The 26,027-nt window shown below is 46.3% G+C and overlaps 1 protein-coding gene across 2 annotated transcripts in view; it reads left to right on the top strand.

Annotated features, from left to right (window-relative positions):
- The window catches only part of LOC128656345 (protoheme IX farnesyltransferase, mitochondrial), a 387,658-nt gene that overhangs the window by 336,793 nt on the left and 24,838 nt on the right, over positions 1 to 26,027 (top strand). For both annotated transcript variants that reach the window (XM_053710209.1, XM_053710200.1), the window contains exon 6: positions 12,749 to 12,981. In XM_053710209.1, coding sequence (XP_053566184.1) covers positions 12,749 to 12,981 — 233 coding nt within the window. The remainder of the gene's footprint in view (positions 1 to 12,748; positions 12,982 to 26,027) is intronic.

Raw genomic sequence — 26,027 nt, 5'->3', positions numbered from 1 at the left:
CTTTTCTCCACCTCTCTCTCCTTTTCTCCACCTCTCTCTCCTTTTCTCCACCTCTCTCTCCTTTTCTCCACCTCTCTCCCCTTCTCTCCCTCTCTCTCTGTCCATCTCTCTCTCTCTCCCACTCCTCTCTCTCCCACTCCCTTTCTCTCCCACTCCCTTTCTCTCCCACTCCCTTTCTCTCCCACTCCCTTTCTCTCTCTCCCACTCCCTTTCTCTCTCTCCCACTCCCTTTCTCTCTTTCACGCCCTTTCTCTCTTTTCACTCCCTTTCTCTCTTTTCACTCCCTTTCTCTCTTTTCACTCCCTTTCTCTCTCTTTCACTCCCTTTCTCTCTCTTTCACTCCCTTTCTCTCTTTCACTCCCTTTCTCTCTTTCACTCCCTTTCTCTCTTTCACTCCCTTTCTCTCTTTTTCACTCCCTTTCTCTCTTTTTCACTCCCTTTCTCTCTTTTTCACTCCCTTTCTCTCTCTTTCACTCCCTTTCTCTCTCTTTCACTCCCTTTCTCTCTCTTTTACTCCCTTTCTCTCTCTTTCACTCCCTTTCTCTCTCTTTCACTCCCTTTCTCTCTCTTTCACTCTCTTTCTCCAACATAGGTGTGTCCGGTCCACGGCGTCATCCTTACTTGTGGGATATTCTCTTCCCCAACAGGAAATGGCAAAGAGCCCAGCAAAGCTGGTCACATGATCCCTCCTAGGCTCCGCCTACCCCAGTCATTCTCTTTGCCGTTGTACAGGCAACATCTCCACGGAGATGGCTTAGAGTTTTTTAGTGTTTAACTTAGAAAAGACTTTCTGAAGGCGTCATTTGGTATCGTATTCCCCTTTGGGCTTGGTTGGGTCTCAGCAAAGCAGATACCAGGGACTGTAAAGGTGTTAAAGTTCAAAACGTTATTTTAAGGGTTAAAGCTTCCAAATTTGGTGTGCAATACTTTTAAGGCTTTAAGACACTGTGGTGAAAATTTGGTGAATTTTGAACAATTCCTTCATGTTTTTTCGCAATTGCAGTAATAAAGTGTGTTCAGTTTAAAATTTAAAGTGACAGTAACGGTTTTATTTTAAAACGTTTTTTGTACTTTGTTATCAAGTTTATGCCTGTTTAACATGTCTGAACTACCAGATAGACTGTGTTCTGAATGTGGGGAAGCCAGAATTCCTATTCATTTAAATAAATGTGATTTATGTGACATTGACAATGATGCCCAAGATGATTCCTCAAGTGAGGGGAGTAAGCATGGTACTGCATCATTCCCTCCTTCGTCTACACGAGTCTTGCCCACTCAGGAGGCCCCTAGTACATCTAGCGCGCCAATACTCCTTACTATGCAACAATTAACGGCTGTAATGGATAATTCTGTCAAAAACATTTTAGCCAAAATGAACACTTATCAGCGCAAGCGCGACTGCTCTGTTTTAGATACTGAAGAGCATGACGACGCTGATAATAATGTTTCTGAAGGGCCCCTAACCCAGTCTGATGGGGCCAGGGAGGTTTTGTCTGAGGGAGAAATTACTGATTCAGGGAACATTTCTCAACATGCTGAACCTGATGTGATTACATTTAAATTTAAGTTGGAACATCTCCGCATTCTGCTTAAGGAGGTATTATCCACTCTGGATGATTGTGACAAGTTGGTCATCCCAGAGAAACTGTGTAAAATGGACAAGTTCCTAGAGGTGCCGGGGCTCCCAGAAGCTTTTCCTATACCCAAGCGGGTGGCGGACATTGTTAATAAAGAATGGGAAAGGCCCGGTATTCCTTTCGTCCCTCCCCCCATATTTAAAAAATTGTTTCCTATGGTCGACCCCAGAAAGGACTTATGGCAGACAGTCCCCAAGGTCGAGGGAGCGGTTTCCACTTTAAACAAAAGCACCACTATACCCATAGAGGATAGTTGTGCTTTCAAAGATCCTATGGATAAAAAATTAGAAGGTTTGCTTAAAAAGATGTTTGTTCAGCAGGGTTACCTTCTACAACCAATTTCATGCGTTGTCCCTGTCGCTACAGCCGCATGTTTCTGGTTCGATGAGCTGATAAAGGCGGTCGATAGTGATTCTCCTCCTTATGAGGAGATTATGGACAGAATCAATGCTCTCAAATTGGCTAATTCTTTTACCCTAGACGCCACTTTGCAATTGGCTAGGTTAGCGGCTAAGAATTCTGGGTTTGCTATTGTGGCGCGCAGAGCGCTTTGGTTGAAATCTTGGTCGGCTGATGCGTCTTCCAAGAACAAGCTACTTAACATTCCTTTCAAGGGGAAAACGCTGTTTGGCCCTGACTTGAAAGAGATTATCTCTGATATCACTGGGGGTAAGGGCCACGCCCTTCCTCAGGATCGGCCTTTCAAGGCAAAAAATAAACCTAATTTTCGTCCCTTTCGTAGAAACGGACCAGCCCAAAGTGCTACGTCCTCTAAGCAAGAGGGTAATACTTCTCAAGCCAAGCCAGCTTGGAGACCAATGCAAGGCTGGAACAAGGGAAAGCAGGCCAAGAAACCTGCCACTGCTACCAAGACAGCATGAAATGTTGGCCCCCGATCCGGGACCGGATCTGGTGGGGGGCAGACTCTCTCTCTTCGCTCAGGCTTGGGCAAGAGATGTTCTGGATCCTTGGGCGCTAGAAATAGTCTCCCAAGGTTCTCTTCTGGAATTCAAGGGGCTTCCCCCAAGGGGGAGGTTCCACAGGTCTCAGTTGTCTTCAGACCACATAAAAAGACAGGCATTCTTACATTGTGTAGAAGACCTGTTAAAAATGGGAGTGATTCATCCTGTTCCATTAAGAGAACAAGGGATGGGGTTCTACTCCAATCTGTTCATAGTTCCCAAAAAAGAGGGAACGTTCAGACCAATCTTAGATCTCAAGATCTTAAACAAGTTTCTCAAGGTTCCATCGTTCAAGATGGAAACCATTCGAACTATTCTTCCTTCCATCCAGGAAGGTCAATTCATGACCACGGTGGATTTAAAGGATGCGTATCTACATATTCCTATCCACAAGGAACATCATCGGTTCCTAAGGTTCGCATTCCTGGACAAGCATTACCAGTTCGTGGCGCTTCCTTTCGGATTAGCCACTGCTCCAAGGATTTTCACAAAGGTACTAGGGTCCCTTCTAGCTGTGCTAAGACCAAGGGGCATTGCTGTAGTACCTTATTTGGACGACATTCTGATTCAAGCGTCGTCCCTTCCTCAAGCAAAGGCTCACACGGACATAGTCCTGGCCTTTCTCAGATCTCACGGATGGAAAGTGAACGTGGAAAAGAGTTCTCTATCTCCGTCAACAAGGGTTCCCTTCTTGGGAACAATAATAGACTCCTTAGAAATGAGGATATTTCTGACAGAGGCCAGAAAAACAAAGCTTCTAGACTCTTGTCGGATACTTCATTCCGTTCCTCTTCCTTCCATAGCTCAGTGCATGGAAGTGATCGGGTTGATGGTAGCGGCAATGGACATAGTTCCTTTTGCGCGCATTCATCTAAGACCATTACAACTGTGCATGCTCAGTCTGTGGAATGGGGATTATACAGACTTGTCTCCGAAGATACAAGTAAATCAGAGGACCAGAGACTCACTCCGTTGGTGGCTGTCCCTGGACAACCTGTCACAAGGGATGACATTCCGCAGACCAGAGTGGGTCATTGTCACGACCGACGCCAGTCTGATGGGCTGGGGCGCGGTCTGGGGATCCCTGAAAGCTCAGGGTCTTTGGTCTCGGGAAGAATCTCTTCTACCGATAAATATTCTGGAACTGAGAGCGATATTCAATGCTCTCAAGGCTTGGCCTCAGCTAGCGAGGGCCAAGTTCATACGGTTTCAATCAGACAACATGACAACTGTTGCGTACATCAACCATCAGGGGGGAACAAGGAGTTCCCTAGCGATGGAAGAAGTGACCAAAATCATTCTATGGGCGGAGTCTCACTCCTGCCACCTGTCCGCTATCCACATCCCAGGAGTGGAAAATTGGGAAGCGGATTTTCTGAGTCGTCAGACATTGCATCCGGGGGAGTGGGAACTCCATCCGGAAATCTTTGCCCAAGTCACTCAGCTGTGGGGCATTCCAGACATGGATCTGATGGCCTCTCGTCAGAACTTCAAAGTTCCTTGCTACGGGTCCAGATCCAGGGATCCCAAGGCGGCTCTAGTGGATGCACTAGTAGCACCTTGGACCTTCAAACTAGCTTATGTGTTCCCGCCGTTTCCTCTCATCCCCAGGCTGGTAGCCAGGATCAATCAGGAGAGGGCGTCGGTGATCTTGATAGCTCCTGCGTGGCCACGCAGGACTTGGTATGCAGATCTGGTGAATATGTCATCGGCTCCACCTTGGAAGCTACCTTTGAGACGAGACCTTCTTGTTCAGGGTCCGTTCGAACATCCGAACCTGGTTTCACTCCAGCTGACTGCTTGGAGATTGAACGCTTGATCTTATCGAAGCGAGGGTTCTCAGATTCTGTTATCGATACTCTTGTTCAGGCCAGAAAGCCTGTAACTAGAAAGATTTACCACAAAATTTGGAAAAAATATATCTGTTGGTGTGAATCTAAAGGATTCCCTTGGGACAAGGTTAAGATTCCTAAGATTCTATCCTTCCTTCAAGAAGGATTGGAAAAAGGATTATCTGCAAGTTCCCTGAAGGGACAGATTTCTGCCTTGTCTGTGTTACTTCACAAAAAGCTGGCAGCTGTGCCAGATGTTCAAGCCTTTGTTCAGGCTCTGGTTAGAATTAAGCCTGTTTACAAACCTTTGACTCCTCCTTGGAGTCTCAATTTAGTTCTTTCAGTTCTTCAGGGGGTTCCGTTTGAACCCTTACATTCCGTTGATATTAAGTTATTATCTTGGAAAGTTTTGTTTTTAGTTGCAATTTCTTCTGCTAGAAGAGTTTCAGAATTATCTGCTCTGCAGTGTTCTCCTCCTTATCTGGTGTTCCATGCAGATAAGGTGGTTTTACGTACTAAACCTGGTTTTCTTCCAAAAGTTGTTTCTAACAAAAACATTAACCAGGAGATTATCGTACCTTCTCTGTGTCCGAAACCAGTTTCAAAGAAGGAACGTTTGTTGCACAATTTGGATGTTGTTCGCGCTCTAAAATTCTATTTAGAAGCTACAAAGGATTTTAGACAAACATCTTCCTTGTTTGTTGTTTATTCCGGTAAAAGGAGAGGTCAAAAAGCAACTTCTACCTCTCTCTCTTTTTGGATTAAAAGCATCATCAGATTGGCTTACGAGACTGCCGGACGGCAGCCTCCCGAAAGAATCACAGCTCATTCCACTAGGGCTGTGGCTTCCACATGGGCCTTCAAGAACGAGGCTTCTGTTGATCAGATATGTAGGGCAGCGACTTGGTCTTCACTGCACACTTTTACCAAATTTTACAAGTTTGATACTTTTGCTTCTTCTGAGGCTATTTTTGGGAGAAAGGTTTTGCAAACCGTGGTGCCTTCCATTTAGGTGACCTGATTTGCTCCCTCCCTTCATCCGTGTCCTAAAGCTTTGGTATTGGTTCCCACAAGTAAGGATGACGCCGTGGACCGGACACACCTATGTTGGAGAAAACAGAATTTATGTTTACCTGATAAATTACTTTCTCCAACGGTGTGTCCGGTCCACGGCCCGCCCTGGTTTTTTTAATCAGGTCTGATAATTTATTTTCTTTAACTACAGTCACCACGGTACCATATGGTTTCTCCTATGCAAATATTCCTCCTTAACGTCGGTCGAATGACTGGGGTAGGCGGAGCCTAGGAGGGATCATGTGACCAGCTTTGCTGGGCTCTTTGCCATTTCCTGTTGGGGAAGAGAATATCCCACAAGTAAGGATGACGCCGTGGACCGGACACACCGTTGGAGAAAGTAATTTATCAGGTAAACATAAATTCTGTTTTCTCTCTCTTTCACTCTCTTTCTCTCCCTTTCTCTCTCTTCCACTCCCTTTCTCTCTCTTCCACTCCCTTTCTCTCTCTTCCACTCCCTTTCTCTCTCTCCCACTCCCTTTCTCTCTCTCCTCCTCTCTCTCCGCCTCTCTCTCCTTTTCTCCACCTCTCTCCCCTTCTCTCCAAGGGTTGTGCTTGCAAATTATTCTTCAGTCCCAGATAAGTTCTGTCTGCCCCTACGATCAGACCTGCCTGTGCTCCCAGATAAGTCCTGTCTGCCCCCTACAATCACGCCTGCCTGTGCTCCCGGATAAGTCCTGTCTGCCCCTATGATCAGACCTGCCAGTGCTCCCGGATAAGTCCTGTCTGCCCCTATGATCAGACCTGCCTGTGCTCCCAGATAAGTCCTGTCTGCCACCTACGATCACACCTGCCTGTGCTCCCGGATAAGTCCTGTCTGCCACCTACGATCACACCTGCCTGTGCTCCCGGATAAGTCCTGTCTGCCACCTACGATCACACCTGCCTGTGCGCCTGGATAAGTCCTGTCTGCCTCTATGATCAGACCTGCCTGTGCTCCCGGATAAGTCCTGCCTGCCCCTATGATCAGACCTGCCTGTGCTCCCAGATAAGTCCTGTCTGCCCCCTACATTCATACCTACCTGTGCTCCCGGATAAGTCCTGTCTGCCCATACGATCACACCTGCCTGTGCTCCCTGATAAGTCCTGTCTGCCCATACGATCACACCTGCCTGTGCTCCCTGATAAGTCCTGTCTGCCCCTACGATCATACCTGCCTGTGCTCCCAGATAAGTCCTGTCTGCCCCTACGATCACACCTGCCTGTGCTCCCAGATAAGTCCTGTCTGCCCCTACGATCACACCTGCCTGTGCTCCCGGATAAGTCCTGTCTGCCCCTACGATCATACCTGCCTGTGCTCCCGGATAAGTCGTGTCTGCCCCCTACAATCACACCTGCCTGTGCTCCCGGATAAGTCCTGTCTGCCCCCTACGATCACACCGGCCTGTGTTCTCGGATAATTCCTGTCTGCCCCCTACGATCACACCTGCCTGTGCTCCCAGATAAAACCTTTCTGCCCCCTATGATCAGACCTGCCTGTGCTCCCATATTAAACCTTTCTATCTCCCTAAGATCAGACGAGCCTGTGCTCCCAGTTAAGACCTCTCTGCCCCCTATGATCAGAACTGCCTGTGCTCCCAGATAAGACCTCTCTGACCCCTATGATCAGATCTGCCTGTGCTCCCAGATAAGACCTCTCTGCCCCCTAAGGTCATACCTTCACTCATACAAGACCTGTGTGTGTTCCCTTTTCTACACACCTGTCTCCACTACATTAAACAAATCTTTTACTCCAGATAGGCTCCTGTGCTTGCTCCTTCTAGACCATACCTTTCTGTCACAACTTAAATTGTGCACCCCACCTGTATTCGCTGTCTCCTCATCCAGACCTCCCTCTTCCTGCTTATTGTACTGATCCTGCTGTAAAAGGTTACATTTTGGACCTCCCATTTAACACACACGTTGTCTGTACTTTCTTCGGAAATACTTCACTTAGTCATGTTTGTTCCTTGTGTGATGATTTGTTACAGACCAGTAATAATTGATCCTGGTATTCCATTGTTTTGGCTGCCAAAAGATTATTTAAAACAGTGGCACCAAAACTGTAAAGAGGGCTATTTAATGATAGTAGGATTGGTCAAGGACGACTTTACACTATACTCACATGTATGCTAAAGATAATGCCAATATGAAATTATAGTCACATTGTATGTGATTATAAGGGATAATAGTTAATACATTTAATTTAACTGTATATACTACTTAGCGTTACACAATGTTGTACAAATGCACAAACGCTCATAACATAAAAGAAAGTTTGGGGCTACTTTTTTGATAAATTACTGATGCCTTTTTCCTGTTTACAGGGAGAGTCCACAGATGCATTCATTTCTTGTGGGAATACAGAACCTGGCCACCAGGAGGAGGCAAAGACACCCCAACCAAAGGCTTAAATACCTCCCCCACTTCCCTCATCCCCCCCAGTCATTCTTTGCCTTTCGTCACAGGAGGTTGGCAGAGAAGTGTCAGAAGTTTTTCGGAGTAGTTCCTTACGAGGGGTACCTGCCCTTCGGGATGGAACAGGAGTTTTAAGTAGTCTTGTCAGCCTTTCAGTGAGAGCATTGATGAAAGTTAGAGTCTGTAGATGCAGGGAGAGTCTTTCTGCAAAACCATCCAGACTCAGATTAACAGCTCCTATAAACTATCGGCGTTGATGAGTTTCGCTGCTTGCTTTCTTCACTCAAGTCCATGTCAGAGGCACTGCTACAATCTGTCAAACTTGAAGAACCGTGTTGCTGTTCCACGGATTTGATTCCGGTAAGATTGTTTCATTTTATACACACATTAACGATAGAAGACAGGGTCTCAGTGGGACTCCTTTATCTTTATGGAGTCAAGGGTTAATATCTCCTGAGGGGGATTATTGAACAGTGGGGTTCTTTTTTAATCATGTTTGTTACGTGATTTTGACTGCGTATGTGTAGGACATTTTAGGCTCTTTTGCTGATATGGAACATATAGGTTAGAGCTGCGCAGTTTTATTAAGATGGCGCGCTTTTCCTAGCAGGGGCGGTCCGGCATTAGGCACCATGTGACTGGGTGTGGTCACGTCTTGTTTTCCATTTCCTGACTGAGTGGCTGCAGAGAAGAGTTAATTCTCTACCTGTCTGGGTCATAGGAGATGGTGAGTGCCCCAGCCATTGGGTGTGTAGGTGCTCCTTCAACAAATGAAACCAATAGAATGAAACAAATTAGATAATAGAAGTAAATTAGAAAGTTGTTTAAAATTGTATTCTGTATCTGAATCATGAAAGAAACAAATAGAGTAGCCAAGTACTGAGGCTTAAAGGGACATGAAACCCCATTTTTTTTCTTATAGTTCCTAGCACTGCTGGACCTTAAGTTTGTTTTTATGGCAGACGTGTCATACCCTTGATGACGGGCAGGACCTGTTTTGGGTAATAGTTCATTCTGTCATTTCCTTCCAATATAGAGAAAAGGAGCCTTTTTCTAATTATTCTTGTCTGGGCAGAGAGGGCCCTCCTGTACCAATGGACAGGCAGGACCTGTTATAGATACTTCTGGAGGATTCTTGGAGTCTTGTCCCGGTACTCTTCACAGTGTCATACACTGTGGGTGAAGGGCCCATTTATGGGAGGGTTTTTTTTAATCCTTCTGGGTCGCTGATCTTTCAGCAGAGCTTATTTTATTTCTTTGTTCAGAAAATTTTCTCTACCTGGAGTTAGGAAGTGGGTTATCCTTCCTGTCTAATACAGTCCAGTGTAGTCTCGTAGTTTTCTCTGTGGCTGGGCAACTCGAAGGCTGATGATTGATTCCGGCGGCTGACACTGGATATTCATTTAAATCATGCTCGTTAAGTAGGTCCGGTTCTTAGGGACTGTTTTTCTTCCGGAACCTCACTTCAGTCCTCAGTTTTGGGATTTGGGTTAAATGTGACAGTAACCTATTTCTAAGTGTTGCGGTGGCTCCCGAGTCTTGGCGCCTGCCGGTCCTATCCTTAGAGGTGTACCTAGACCTGAGTTCTGCTGCTGACACCAGGTTGGATACTTTGGATGCGGTTTACTCTTTCAGACAAGAAGGCTCTTTGCTTTAGAGCTTACAAGGCTAAATCTTCTTCATCGGGTTCCACCGTACAATTCACTTTCAGGCCTTAGTTGGCGCTGTGTGACTCTAGCCCAGGCCGAGCCTTCAACATGACTTGGGTTTTTTGGCTCTGTCTTGAGTCTTTGTGATTTTCCGGTTGGGGACTTGTTCTCCAGTGTTCGGTCCAGCTCTCCCGGTGTTTTGGACTTTTATCTTAGTTCCCCTGGGGTGTTTTTGTCTTGGTCTCTTCCCTATTTAAACACTGTTTTAGTCATTGAATGTCAGGCTTGAGAAAGGGCTTATTGTTAGCCCGAAACGTTGCTTCACTGGTTCTTGTATGTAAAATAAAGGTCAACTTTTCATCACAGCTGGAGACTACTTTTTTGCTTGGATTTATATAGGCTTGGTAAGCCCTCTCCGTGCTTTTGTGTATAGTGGGTGCTGTATTCAATTTTGTTTGCTTCATTGGTCTCTTCCCTGTCAGCAGGAAGAAAGTGCTTTCTGAGGTATGTGAATCAGGAAGGTTCTGAATAGCTCAGTAGGTGGCACACTGAACTAAGGACCAGGAGACATAGACATAGGATCAGATCCAGCACAGAAGCTCTGTGCAGCAATCACACACTTAACCTGTTCTGGTGATTTAAATTTTCCTTTCAATCATCTTTCGGGGTTTTTTCAGTCGAGCATTTGGCTCTGAGGTCTGGTCTTCTGGATCCATGCCAGTTGGGACCTTTTGATGAGTGGGTTTTTCTGAGTCAGTGAGTTCTTCCTGAGTAGACAGGAGGGTCTCAAAATATGGTGGTGGGCGGAGGCCCACTACGGCTCTTGTCAGCAATCCATTCTCTGAGCTTGCTCTTTCAGAACAGATGTTCCTTACGCTCATCCGTTTGTCCTGACTATCCAGAAGTTTTGAATCTGGAGAAAGCAGATTGAGTTTCTCAGTTGAGGTCTGCAGGACTAAGGGGCCAAAGGGATTTTTTCCCGGCCTAGCAAGCTGTAGGCTTGGAGTTTGAATCCTGCTGTCGCAGTTTCTCATTCTGAGGAGGTCCATTTTAAACTTCTCTCTTTTTCGAGGACGGCTGGATCCTATCTGAAGTGGGCATCTGTGAGACTGTTGCTCCTTTTTTGTCCGTGGATTTGTATTCACGGTTTAGAGGCTTTGCAGTCATGAGACTTCCCTTGTTGCAGGGATCTTCCAGGTTAGGGTCTCTTTACATTTTGGGACCTTTTTTTCAGGAGTGAATTGCGAAGGGTCGCTTGGACCTAGCCAAGAGAAGGAGGTTTCTTTTCTGAAGGTTTCTGTCTTTTCCGTCATCTAGTACCTGGTTCCTCATCACTTGTTTTAGGTGGGGAGGACTACCTCCTTTTTTGTGTCGGGAGGAACTAGCTTGTCCGATATCTCTTATGGTTCTTGGAGTTGTCTTCTTCCCCTCTAGAACAAACTGGTGAAAGGTTGTCTGGTTTGTCCTTGTTCGAAGGGGCAGCCTGCCAGGATAGCCTGTTGGTTTGCTTAGCTGCCTGGCATGCGTAGGTTGCAGATAGATACCAGCTGTGGTTCTTTTCTCTGGTATGCTCTTTCGCAAACAGTTTTTTGCTATCTGTTTGTTTGTGCTCCATTTCCAGAGATCGATTGTTCTTCCAGTATTCAGTTGTTTTGCTAGGGCACGGCCTGTGGCAGAGATGGCAAGTCCATTCCTTCCCCCTTTGGGGTTGGGTCTTCCTTCAGGAGTTACTTCGGGTTACCTTTGTACCTGTTCAGTAGGTGGTCCTGGAATCTTTCCAAGGACCTATTTCGTCTGTAGATTGTTTCTCTGTCATAGGTTTTGGTGTTGCAATTTGCAACATGTTCTCTTTTATTGTGGTCTTTCCTTTAATAAGGCTATCCGAGTTTTTTCTTCAAGGATGGTCGTATCCATTGTCCAAATGGGAAGAGGTTCTGTCAAACTTCATCAGAGTAGTCAGTTTTCCCTTTATGTTATTCATATCTGGGGAGTGCAAGGTTTTGGAAGCTGATTATATTCCTCCTTGTGGAGGAGTGTATTTTGCTGGCTCTAGGAGACAGTGGGACACGAGCCTCCTCAGAGGTTTATGGCTCTGTTCGAGTACAGTGACATCTTTTTGGGTCTCTGACATAAGAGCCTATGGCTCTGGTTGTTGTGCGGCTGCTTGGTCCTCCTAACATTCTTCTTCTTTTATTTTTTATTTGTTGCTTCTATCTAGGAAGTGTTCGGGAGTTTGGGTTTTCTTGCAGGCTGTGGTGCCCTCAGGTTAGGCGGCCTCCTATTTGTACTTTCCCGTTAACATTCTGTGTCCTCTGTAGCTTGGGTATAATTTTCCCAGAAGTAATGAATGCAGCTGTGGACTCTCCCTGTATTTAGAAGGAAAACATAAATTATGACTTACCAGATAATACCCTTTCCTTCTAAACAGGGAGAGTCCACAGCTCCCGCCCGTGCTCTCCGGTGGGCGGCCCTAAATTTTAGTTGTTTTTCTTCTGGCACCTTTTTTCACCCTGATACTTCTCCTACTATGCCTTGTTCCCTCGGCAGAATGACTGGGGGATGAGGGGAGTGGGGGAGGTATTTAAGCCTTTGGCTGGGGTAACTTTGCCTCCTCCTGGTGGCCAGGTTCTGTGTTCCTACAAGTAATGATTGCAGCTGTGGATTCTCCTTGTATCGAAGGAAAGGAAATGATCTGTTAAGTCATAATTTATGTTTTTCTACTCAGATGCAGATGGCCAGATGTGGTCCCCATAGTATGAGTAACCCTACACGGATTACATTTACCTTCATTGTTTATCTGTGTTTTAAACATAATCCCAATGTTTTTCTTTCATGATTCAGACAGAGCAGCAATTTTAAGCAGCCTTCTAATTTACTCCTATTATTAATGTTTCTTCATTCTCTTGCTATCTTTTATTTGAAAAGTAAGAACACATTCTTCTTAGGAGCCAGCCTTTTTTTGGTTCAGCACCTGGGTTGCGCTTGCTGAATAGTGGCTAAATGTAGCCACCAATCAGCAAGCGCTATCCAGGGTGCTGAATCAAAAATAGGCAGGCTCCTTTAGATTAGATTCCTGCTTTTTCAAATAAAGATACCAAGAGAACGAAGAAAAATTGATAATAGCAGTCAACGGATTCTTCAATGTGTAATATTCTGTATGGGTTGTACTATAACCATGTCTTTTGCTGTGTTCCTAGCCCGCTGCTGGCTGTATCTTATGCCACAGCCTGTGCCGTGTCGGGGATTTCCCTCCTGAGCTTTGCGGTAAACCCTCTAACCGGAGCCCTGGGTGCCTTCAATATCTTCCTGTACACATGTTGCTACACACCTATGAAGAGGCTGAGCATCTCCAACACGTGGGTTGGGGCCGTTGTGGGAGCTATTCCACCAGTCATGGGCTGGACCGCAGCTACTGGAAGTCTGGACACAGGTTAGTGTTGGGATACCCTTGCTCTTCAGGGTAGTTTACAGTTGATAATTATCATATATTGCCAAGTGCTCACACTGCGTCACACAGCGCTGCATGCTGACAGTTTCCTACAATGCTGTGCTCACACTGCGTCACACAACGCTGCATGCTGACAGTTTCCTACAATGCTGTGCTCACACTGCATCACACAACGCTGCATGCTGACAGTTTCCTACAATGCTGTGCTCACACCTAACATCACACAGCGCTGCATACTGACAGTTTCCTACAATGCTGTGCTCACACCTAACATCACACAACACTGCATACTGACAGTTTCCTACAATGCTGTGCTCACACTGCGTCACACAACGCTGCATACTGACAGTTTCCTACAATGCTGTGCTCACACCTAACATCACACAACGCTGCATGCTGACAGTTTCCTACAATGCTGTGCTCACACCTAACATCACACAACGCTGCATACTGACAGTTTCCTACAATGCTGTGCTCACACCTAACATCACACAACGCTGCATGCTGACAGTTTCCTACAATGCTGTGCTCACACCTAACATCACACAACGCTGCATGCTGACAGTTTCCTACAATGCTGTGCTCACACCTAACATCACACAGCGCTGCATACTGACAGTTTCCTACAATGCTGTGCTCACATCTAACATCACACAACGCTGCATACTGACAGTTTCCTACAATGCTGTGCTCACACCTAACATCACACAACGCTGCATACTGACAGTTTCCTACAATGCTGTGCTCACATCTAACATCACACAACGCTGCATACTGACAGTTTCCTACAATGCTGTGCTCACATCTAACATCACACAACGCTGCATGCTGACAGTTTCCTACAATGCTGTGCTCACACCTAACATCACACAACGCTGCATGCTGACAGTTTCCTACAATACTGTGCTCACATCTAACATCACACAACGCTGCATACTGACAGTTTCCTACAATGCTGTGCTCACATCTAACATCACACAACGCTGCATGCTGACAGTTTCCTACAATGCTGTGCTCACACCTAACATCACACAACGCTGCATGCTGACAGTTTCCTACAATACTGTGCTCACATCTAACATCACACAACACTGCATACTGACAGTTTCCTACAATACTGTGCTCACATCTAACATCACACAACGCTGCATACTGACAGTTTCCTACAATGCTGTGCTCACACCTAACATCACACAACGCTGCATACTGACAGTTTCCTACAATGCTGTGCTCACACCTAACATCACACAACGCTGCATACTGACAGTTTCCTACAGTGCTGTGCTCACACCTAACATCACACAGCGCTGCATACTGACAGTTTCCTACAGTGCTGTGCTCACACCTAACATCACACAATGCTGCATACTGACAGTTTCCTACAATGCTGTGCTCACACCTAACATCACACAACGCTGCATGCTGACAGTTTCCTACAATACTGTGCTCACACCTAACATCACACAACGCTGCATACTGACAGTTTCCTACAGTGCTGTGCTCACACCTAACATCACACAACGCTGCATACTGACAGTTTCCTACAATACTGTGCTCACACCTAACATCACACAATGCTGCATACTGACAGTTTCCTACAATGCTGTGCTCACACCTAACATCACACAACGCTGCATGCTGACAGTTTCCTACAATACTGTGCTCACACCTAACATCACACAACGCTGCATACTGACAGTTTCCTACAATACTGTGCTCACACCTAACATCACACAACGCTGCATACTGACAGTTTCCTACAGTGCTGTGCTCACACCTAACATCACACAACGCTGCATACTGACAGTTTCCTACAATGCTGTGCTCACATCTAACATCACACAGCGCTGCATGCTGACAGTTTCCTACAATGCTGTGCTCACATCTAACATCACACAACGCTGCATACTGACAGTTTCCTACAATGCTGTGCTCACATCCTAACCACATCACACAACGCTGCATACTGACAGTTTCCTACAATACTGTGCTTCACACCTAAACATCACACAACGCTGCATACTGACAGTTTCCTACAATACTGTGCTCACAACCTAAACATCACACAACGCTGCATTCTGACAGTTTCCTACAATGCTGTGCTCACACCTAACATCACAAACGCTGCATGCTGACAGTTTCCTACAATGCTGTGCTCACACCATACATCACACAACGGCTGCATGCTGACAGTTTCCTCACAAGTGCTGTGCTCACAACTAACATCACACAACGCTGCATGCTGACAGTTTCCTACAATGCTAGTGCTCACACCAAACAATCTCACACTAACGCTGCATGCTGACCAGTTTCCTAACAATGCTGTGCTCACACTAACATCACACAACGCTGCCATGCTGGACAGTTTCCCTACAATGCTGTGCTCACATCCTAACATCACACAACGCTGCATACTGACAGTTTCCTACAGTGCTGTGCTCCACACCTAACATCACACAACGCTGCATGCTGACAGTTTCCTACCAATGCTGTGCTCACATCTAACATCACACAGCTGCTGCACACCTAACATCACACAACGCTGCATACTGACAGTTTCCTACAATGCTGTGCTCACACCTAACATCACACAACGCTGCATACTGACAGTTTCCTACAATGCTGTGCTCACACCTAACATCACACAACGCTGCATGCTGACAGTTTCCTACAATGCTGTGCTCACATCTAACATCACACAACGCTGCATGCTGACAGTTTCCTACAATGCTGTGCTCACACTGCGTCACACAACGCTGCATGCTGACAGTTTCCTACAATGCTGTGCTCACATCTAACATCACACAACGCTGCATGCTGACAGTTTCCTACAATGCTGTGCTCACATCTAACATCACACAGCGCTGCATACTGACAGTTTCCTACAATACTGTGCTCACACTGCATCACACAACGCTGCATGCTGACAGTTTCCTACAATGCTGTGCTCACACCTAACATCACACAACGCTGCATGCTGACAGTTTCCTACAATGCTGTGCTCACATCTAACATCACACAACGCTGCATGCTGACAGTTTCCTACAATACTGTGCTCACATCTAACATCACACAACGCTGCATACTGACAGTTTCCTACAATGCTGTGCTCACACCTAACATCACACAACGCTGCATGCTGACAGTTTCCTACAATGCTGTGCTCACACCTAACATCACACAACGCTGCATGCTGACAGTTTCCTACAATGCTGTGCTCACACCTAACATCACACAACGCTGCATGCTGACAGTTTCCTACAATGCTATGCTCACACTGCATCACACAACGCTGCATGCTGACAGTTTCCTACAATGCTATGCTCACACCTAACATCACACAACGCTGCATGCTGACAGTTTCCTACAATGCTGTGCTCACACCTAACATCACACAACGCTGCATGCTGACAGTTTCCTACAATACTGTGCTCACACCTAACATCACACAACGCTGCATGCTGACAGTTTCCTACAATACTGTGCTCACATCTAACATCACACAACGCTGCATGCTGACAGTTTCCTACAATGCTGTGCTCACACCTAACATCACACAACGCTGCATGCTGACAGTTTCCTACAATGCTGTGCTCACATCTAACATCACACAACGCTGCATACTGACAGTTTCCTACAATGCTGTGCTCACACTGCATCACACAACGCTGCATGCTGACAGTTTCCTACAATGCTGTGCTCACACTGCATCACACAACGCTGCATGCTGACAGTTTCCTACAATGCTGTGCTCACACCTAACATCACACAGCGCTGCATACTGACAGTTTCCTACAATGCTGTGCTCACACCTAACATCACACAGCGCTGCATACTGACAGTTTCCTACAGTGCTGTGCTCACACCTAACATCACACAGCGCTGCATGCTGACAGTTTCCTACAATACTGTGCTCACATCTAACATCACACAGCGCTGCATACTGACAGTTTCCTACAGTACTGTGCTCACACCTAACATCACACAGCGCTGCATACTGACAGTTTCCTACAATGCTGTGCTCACACCTAACATCACACAACGCTGCATACTGACAGTTTCCTACAATGCTGTGCTCACACCTAACATCACACAACGCTGCATACTGACAGTTTCCTACAATGCTGTGCTCACACTGCATCACACAACGCTGCATACTGACAGTTTCCTACAATGCTGTGCTCACACCTAACATCACACAGCGCTGCATACTGACAGTTTCCTACAATGCTGTGCTCACACCTAACATCACACAACGCTGCATACTGACAGTTTCCTACAATGCTGTGCTCACACCTAACATCACACAACGCTGCATGCTGACAGTTTCCTACAATGCTGTGCTCACATCTAACATCACACAACGCTGCATACTGACAGTTTCCTACAATGCTGTGCTCACACCTAACATCACACAACGCTGCATACTGACAGTTTCCTACAATGCTGTGCTCACACCTAACATCACACAACGCTGCATACTGACAGTTTCCTACAATGCTGTGCTCACACCTAACATCACACAGCGCTGCATGCTGACAGTTTCCTACAATGCTGTGCTCACACCTAACATCACACAACGCTGCATGCTGACAGTTTCCTACAATGCTGTGCTCACACCTAACATCACACAACGCTGCATGCTGACAGTTTCCTACAATGCTGTGCTCACACCTAACATCACACAACGCTGCATGCTGACAGTTTCCTACAATGCTGTGCTCACATCTAACATCACACAACGCTGCATGCTGACAGTTTCCTACAATGCTGTGCTCACACCTAACATCACACAACGCTGCATACTGACAGTTTCCTACAATGCTGTGCTCACATCTAACATCACACAACGCTGCATACTGACAGTTTCCTACAATGCTGTGCTCACATCTAACATCACACAACGCTGCATACTGACAGTTTCCTACAATACTGTGCTCACACCTAACATCACACAACGCTGCATACTGACAGTTTCCTACAATGCTGTGCTCACACCTAACATCACACAACGCTGCATGCTGACAGTTTCCTACAATGCTGTGCTCACACCTAACATCACACAACGCTGCATGCTGACAGTTTCCTACAATGCTGTGCTCACATCTAACATCACACAACGCTGCATGCTGACAGTTTCCTACAATGCTGTGCTCACACCTAACATCACACAACGCTGCATACTGACAGTTTCCTACAATGCTGTGCTCACACCTAACATCACACAACGCTGCATACTGACAGTTTCCTACAATGCTGTGCTCACACCTAACATCACACAACGCTGCATGCTGACAGTTTCCTACAATGCTGTGCTCACACCTAACATCACACAACGCTGCATACTGACAGTTTCCTACAATGCTGTGCTCACACCTAACATCACACAACGCTGCATACTGACAGTTTCCTACAATGCTGTGCTCACATCTAACATCACACAACGCTGCATGCTGACAGTTTCCTACAATGCTGTGCTCACACCTAACATCACACAACGCTGCATACTGACAGTTTCCTACAATGCTGTGCTCACATCTAACATCACACAACGCTGCATGCTGACAGTTTCCTACAATGCTGTGCTCACACCTAACATCACACAGCGCTGCATACTGACAGTTTCCTACAATACTGTGCTCACACCTAACATCACACAGCGCTGCATACTGACAGTTTCCTACAATACTGTGCTCACACCTAACATCACACAGCGCTGCATACTGACAGTTTCCTACAATGCTGTGCTCACACCTAACATCACACAGCGCTGCATACTGACAGTTTCCTACAATGCTGTGCTCACACCTAACATCACACAGCGCTGCATACTGACAGTTTCCTACAATACTGTGCTCACACCTAACATCACACAACGCTGCATGCTGACAGTTTCCTACAATGCTGTGCTCACACCTAACATCACACAACGCTGCATGCTGACAGTTTCCTACAATACTGTGCTCACACTGCATCACACAACGCTGCATGCTGACAGTTTCCTACAATACTGTGCTCACACCTAACATCACACAACGCTGCATGCTGACAGTTTCCTACAGTGCTGTGCTCACACCTAACATCACACAACGCTGCATACTGACAGTTTCCTACAATGCTGTGCTCACATCTACATCACACAACGCTGCATGCTGACAGTTTCCTACAATGCTGTGCTCACACCTAACATCACACAACGCTGCATACTGACAGTTTCCTACAATACTGTGCTCACACCTAACATCACACAACGCTGCATACTGACAGTTTCCTACAATGCTGTGCTCACATCTAACATCACACAACGCTGCATACTGACAGTTTCCTACAATACTGTGCTCACATCTAACATCACACAGCGCTGCATACTGACAGTTTCCTACAATGCTGTGCTCACACCTAACATCACACAACGCTGCATGCTGACAGTTTCCTACAATACTGTGCTCACACCTAACATCACACAACGCTGCATGCTGACAGTTTCCTACAATGCTGTGCTCACACTGCATCACACAACGCTGCATACTGACAGTTTCCTACAGTGCTGTGCTCACACCTAACATCACACAACGCTGCATACTGACAGTTTCCTACAATGCTGTGCTCACACCTAACATCACACAACGCTGCATACTGACAGTTTCCTACAGTGCTGTGCTCACACCTAACATCACACAACGCTGCATACTGACAGTTTCCTACAATGCTGTGCTCACACCTAACATCACACAACGCTGCATGCTGACAGTTTCCTACAATGCTGTGCTCACACCTAACATCACACAAGCGCTGCATACTGACAGTTTCCTACAATGCTGTGCTCACACCTAACATCACACAACGCTGCATGCTGACAGTTTCCTACAATGCTGTGCTCACACCTAACATCACACAACGCTGCATGCTGACAGTTTCCTACAATGCTGTGCTCACATCTAACATCACACAACGCTGCATACTGACAGTTTCCTACAATACTGTGCTCACACTAACATCACACAACGCTGCATGCTGACAGTTTCCTACAATGCTGTGCTCACACCTAACATCACACAACGCTGCATACTGACAGTTTCCTACAATGCTGTGCTCACATCTAACATCACACAGCGCTGCATACTGACAGTTTCCTACAATGCTGTGCTCACATCTAACATCACACAACGCTGCATACTGACAGTTTCCTACAATGCTGTGCTCACATCTAACATCACACAACGCTGCATGCTGACAGTTTCCTACAATGCTGTGCTCACACCTAACATCACACAACGCTGCATGCTGACAGTTTCCTACAATGCTGTGCTCACACCTAACATCACACAACGCTGCATGCTGACAGTTTCCTACAATGCTGTGCTCACACCTAACATCACACAACGCTGCATGCTGACAGTTTCCTACAATGCTGTGCTCACACCTAACATCACACAACGCTGCATGCTGACAGTTTCCTACAATGCTGTGCTCACACCTAACATCACACAACGCTGCATACTGACAGTTTCCTACAGTGCTGTGCTCACACCTAACATCACACAACGCTGCATACTGACAGTTTCCTACAATACTGTGCTCACACCTAACATCACACAACGCTGCATGCTGACAGTTTCCTACAATGCTGTGCTCACATCTAACATCACACAACGCTGCATGCTGACAGTTTCCTACAATGCTGTGCTCACACCTAACATCACACAACGCTGCATACTGACAGTTTCCTACAATACTGTGCTCACATCTAACATCACACAACGCTGCATACTGACAGTTTCCTACAATGCTGTGCTCACATCTAACATCACACAACGCTGCATACTGACAGTTTCCTACAATACTGTGCTCACACCTAACATCACACAACGCTGCATACTGACAGTTTCCTACAATGCTGTGCTCACACCTAACATCACACAACGCTGCATACTGACAGTTTCCTACAATGCTGTGCTCACATCTAACATCACACAGCGCTGCATACTGACAGTTTCCTACAATGCTGTGCTCACATCTAACATCACACAACGCTGCATACTGACAGTTTCCTACAATGCTGTGCTCACATCTAACATCACACAACGCTGCATACTGACAGTTTCCTACAATGCTGTGCTCACACCTAACATCACACAGCGCTGCATGCTGACAGTTTCCTACAATGCTGTGCTCACATCTAACATCACACAACGCTGCATGCTGACAGTTTCCTACAATGCTGTGCTCACACCTAACATCACACAACGCTGCATACTGACAGTTTCCTACAATGCTGTGCTCACACCTAACATCACACAACGCTGCATACTGACAGTTTCCTACAATGCTGTGCTCACACCTAACATCACACAACGCTGCATGCTGACAGTTTCCTACAATGCTGTGCTCACACCTAACATCACACAACGCTGCATACTGACAGTTTCCTACAATACTGTGCTCACACCTAACATCACACAACGCTGCATACTGACAGTTTCCTACAATGCTGTGCTCACACCTAACATCACACAGCGCTGCATACTGACAGTTTCCTACAATGCTGTGCTCACATCTAACATCACACAACGCTGCATGCTGACAGTTTCCTACAATGCTGTGCTCACACCTAACATCACACAACGCTGCATGCTGACAGTTTCCTACAATGCTGTGCTCACACCTAACATCACACAACGCTGCATACTGACAGTTTCCTACAATGCTGTGCTCACACCTAACATCACACAACGCTGCATACTGACAGTTTCCTACAATGCTGTGCTCACACCTAACATCACACAACGCTGCATACTGACAGTTTCCTACAATGCTGTGCTCACACCTAACATCACACAACGCTGCATACTGACAGTTTCCTACAATGCTGTGCTCACACCTAACATCACACAACGCTGCATACTGACAGTTTCCTACAATGCTGTGCTCACACCTAACATCACACAACGCTGCATGCTGACAGTTTCCTACAATGCTGTGCTCACACCTAACATCACACAACGCTGCATACTGACAGTTTCCTACAATGCTGTGCTCACACCTAACATCACACAGCGCTGCATACTGACAGTTTCCTACAATGCTGTGCTCACACCTAACATCACACAACGCTGCATACTGACAGTTTCCTACAATGCTGTGCTCACACCTAACATCACACAACGCTGCATACTGACAGTTTCCTACAATGCTGTGCTCACATCTAACATCACACAACGCTGCATGCTGACAGTTTCCTACAATGCTGTGCTCACACCTAACATCACACAACGCTGCATGCTGACAGTTTCCTACAATGCTGTGCTCACATCTAACATCACACAACGCTGCATACTGACAGTTTCCTACAATACTGTGCTCACACCTAACATCACACAACGCTGCATGCTGACAGTTTCCTACAATGCTGTGCTCACACCTAACATCACACAACGCTGCATACTGACAGTTTCCTACAATGCTGTGCTCACACCTAACATCACACAACGCTGCATACTGACAGTTTCCTACAATGCTGTGCTCACACCTAACATCACACAACGCTGCATACTGACAGTTTCCTACAATGCTGTGCTCACACTGCATCACACAACGCTGCATACTGACAGTTTCCTACAATGCTGTGCTCACAACCTAACATCACACAACGCTGCATGCTGACAGTTTCCTACAATACTGTGCTCACATCTAACATCACACAACGCTGCATACTGACAGTTTCCTACAATGCTGTGCTCACACCTAACATCACACAACGCTGCATGCTGACAGTTTCCTACAATGCTGTGCTCACACCTAACATCACACAACGCTGCATACTGACAGTTTCCTACAATGCTGTGCTCACACCTAACATCACACAACGCTGCATACTGACAGTTTCCTACAATGCTGTGCTCACATCTAACATCACACAGCGCTGCATACTGACAGTTTCCTACAATGCTGTGCTCACATCTAACATCACACAACGCTGCATACTGACAGTTTCCTACAATGCTGTGCTCACACCTAACATCACACAACGCTGCATACTGACAGTTTCCTACAATACTGTGCTCACACCTAACATCACACAACGCTGCATACTGACAGTTTCCTACAATGCTGTGCTCACACCTAACATCACACAACGCTGCATACTGACAGTTTCCTACAATGCTGTGCTCACACCTAACATCACACAACGCTGCATGCTGACAGTTTCCTACAATACTGTGCTCACACCTAACATCACACAACGCTGCATGCTGACAGTTTCCTACAATGCTGTGCTCACACCTAACATCACACAACGCTGCATACTGACAGTTTCCTACAATGCTGTGCTCACACCTAACATCACACAACGCTGCATACTGACAGTTTCCTACAATGCTGTGCTCACACCTAACATCACACAACGCTGCATACTGACAGTTTCCTACAATGCTGTGCTCACACCTAACATCACACAACGCTGCATACTGACAGTTTCCTACAATACTGTGCTCACACCTAACATCACACAACGCTGCATGCTGACAGTTTCCTACAATGCTGTGCTCACACCTAACATCACACAACGCTGCATACTGACAGTTTCCTACAATGCTGTGCTCACACTGCATCACACAACGCTGCATACTGACAGTTTCCTACAATGCTGTGCTCACACCTAACATCACACAACGCTGCATACTGACAGTTTCCTACAATGCTGTGCTCACACCTAACATCACACAACGCTGCATACTGACAGTTTCCTACAATACTGTGCTCACACCTAACATCACACCACGCTGCATACTGACAGTTTCCTACAATGCTGTGCTCACATCTAACATCACACAACGCTGCATACTGACAGTTTCCTACAATACTGTGCTCACACCTAACATCACACAACGCTGCATACTGACAGTTTCCTACAATGCTGTGCTCACACCTAACATCACACAACGCTGCATACTGACAGTTTCCTACAATGCTGTGCTCACACCTAACATCACACAACGCTGCATGCTGACAGTTTCCTACAATGCTGTGCTCACACCTAACATCACACAACGCTGCATGCTGACAGTTTCCTACAATGCTGTGCTCACACCTAACATCACACAACGCTGCATGCTGACAGTTTCCTACAATGCTGTGCTCACATCTAACATCACACAACGCTGCATGCTGACAGTTTCCTACAATGCTGTGCTCACACCTAACATCACACAACGCTGCATGCTGACAGTTTCCTACAATACTGTGCTCACATCTAACATCACACAACGCTGCATACTGACAGTTTCCTACAATGCTGTGCTCACACCTAACATCACACAACGCTGCATGCTGACAGTTTCCTACAATACTGTGCTCACATCTAACATCACACAGCGCTGCATACTGACAGTTTCCTACAATACTGTGCTCACATCTAACATCACACAACGCTGCATACTGACAGTTTCCTACAATGCTGTGCTCACACCTAACATCACACAACGCTGCATGCTGACAGTTTCCTACAGTGCTGTGCTCACACCTAACATCACACAACGCTGCATACTGACAGTTTCCTACAATGCTGTGCTCACACCTAACATCACACAACGCTGCATACTGACAGTTTCCTACAATACTGTGCTCACATCTAACATCACACAAACGCTGCATGCTGACAGTTTCCTACAATACTGTGCTCACACTAACATCACACAACGCTGCATACTGACAGTTTCCTACAATGCTGTGCTCACACCTAACATCACACAACGCTGCATACTGACAGTTTCCTACAATGCTGTGCTCACACCTAACATCACACAACGCTGCATGCTGACAGTTTCCTACAATACTGTGCTCACACCTAACATCACACAACGCTGCATACTGACAGTTTCCTACAATGCTGTGCTCACATCTAACATCACACAACGCTGCATACTGACAGTTTCCTACAATGCTGTGCTCACACTGCATCACACAACGCTGCATACTGACAGTTTCCTACAATGCTGTGCTCACATCTAACATCACACAACGCTGCATACTGACAGTTTCCTACAATGCTGTGCTCACACCTAACATCACACAACGCTGCATACTGACAGTTTCCTAAAGTGCTGTGCTCACACTGCATCACACAACGCTGCATACTGACAGTTTCCTACAATGCTGTGCTCACACCTAACATCACACAACGCTGCATACTGACAGTTTCCTACAATGCTGTGCTCACATCTAACATCACACAGCGCTGCATACTGACAGTTTCCTACAATGCTGTGCTCACACTGCATCACACAACGCTGCATGCTGACAGTTTCCTACAATGCTGTGCTCACACCTAACATCACACAACGCTGCATGCTGACAGTTTCCTACAATGCTGTGCTCACACCTAACATCACACAGCGCTGCATACTGACAGTTTCCTACAATGCTGTGCTCACACCTAACATCACACAACGCTGCATACTGACAGTTTCCTACAATGCTGTGCTCACACCTAACATCACACAGCGCTGCATACTGACAGTTTCCTACAATGCTGTGCTCACACCTAACATCACACAACGCTGCATGCTGACAGTTTCCTACAATGCTGTGCTCACATCTAACATCACACAACGCTGCATACTGACAGTTTCCTACAATACTGTGCTCACACCTAACATCACACAACGCTGCATGCTGACAGTTTCCTACAGTGCTGTGCTCACACCTAACATCACACAGCGCTGCATACTGACAGTTTCCTACAATGCTGTGCTCACACCTAACATCACACAACGCTGCATACTGACAGTTTCCTACAGTGCTGTGCTCACACCTAACATCACACAGCGCTGCATACTGACAGTTTCCTACAATACTGTGCTCACATCTAACATCACACAGCGCTGCATACTGACAGTTTCCTACAATGCTGTGCTCACATCTAACATCACACAACGCTGCATGCTGACAGTTTCCTACAATGCTGTGCTCACACCTAACATCACACAACGCTGCATGCTGACAGTTTCCTACAATGCTGTGCTCAC

Source organism: Bombina bombina, chromosome 1, assembly GCF_027579735.1.
Source record: "Bombina bombina isolate aBomBom1 chromosome 1, aBomBom1.pri, whole genome shotgun sequence".
Classification (NCBI taxonomy): domain Eukaryota; kingdom Metazoa; phylum Chordata; class Amphibia; order Anura; family Bombinatoridae; genus Bombina; species Bombina bombina.
Note: the sequence above shows the minus strand (reverse complement) of the source record. Positions and strands in the feature narration are given on the sequence as shown.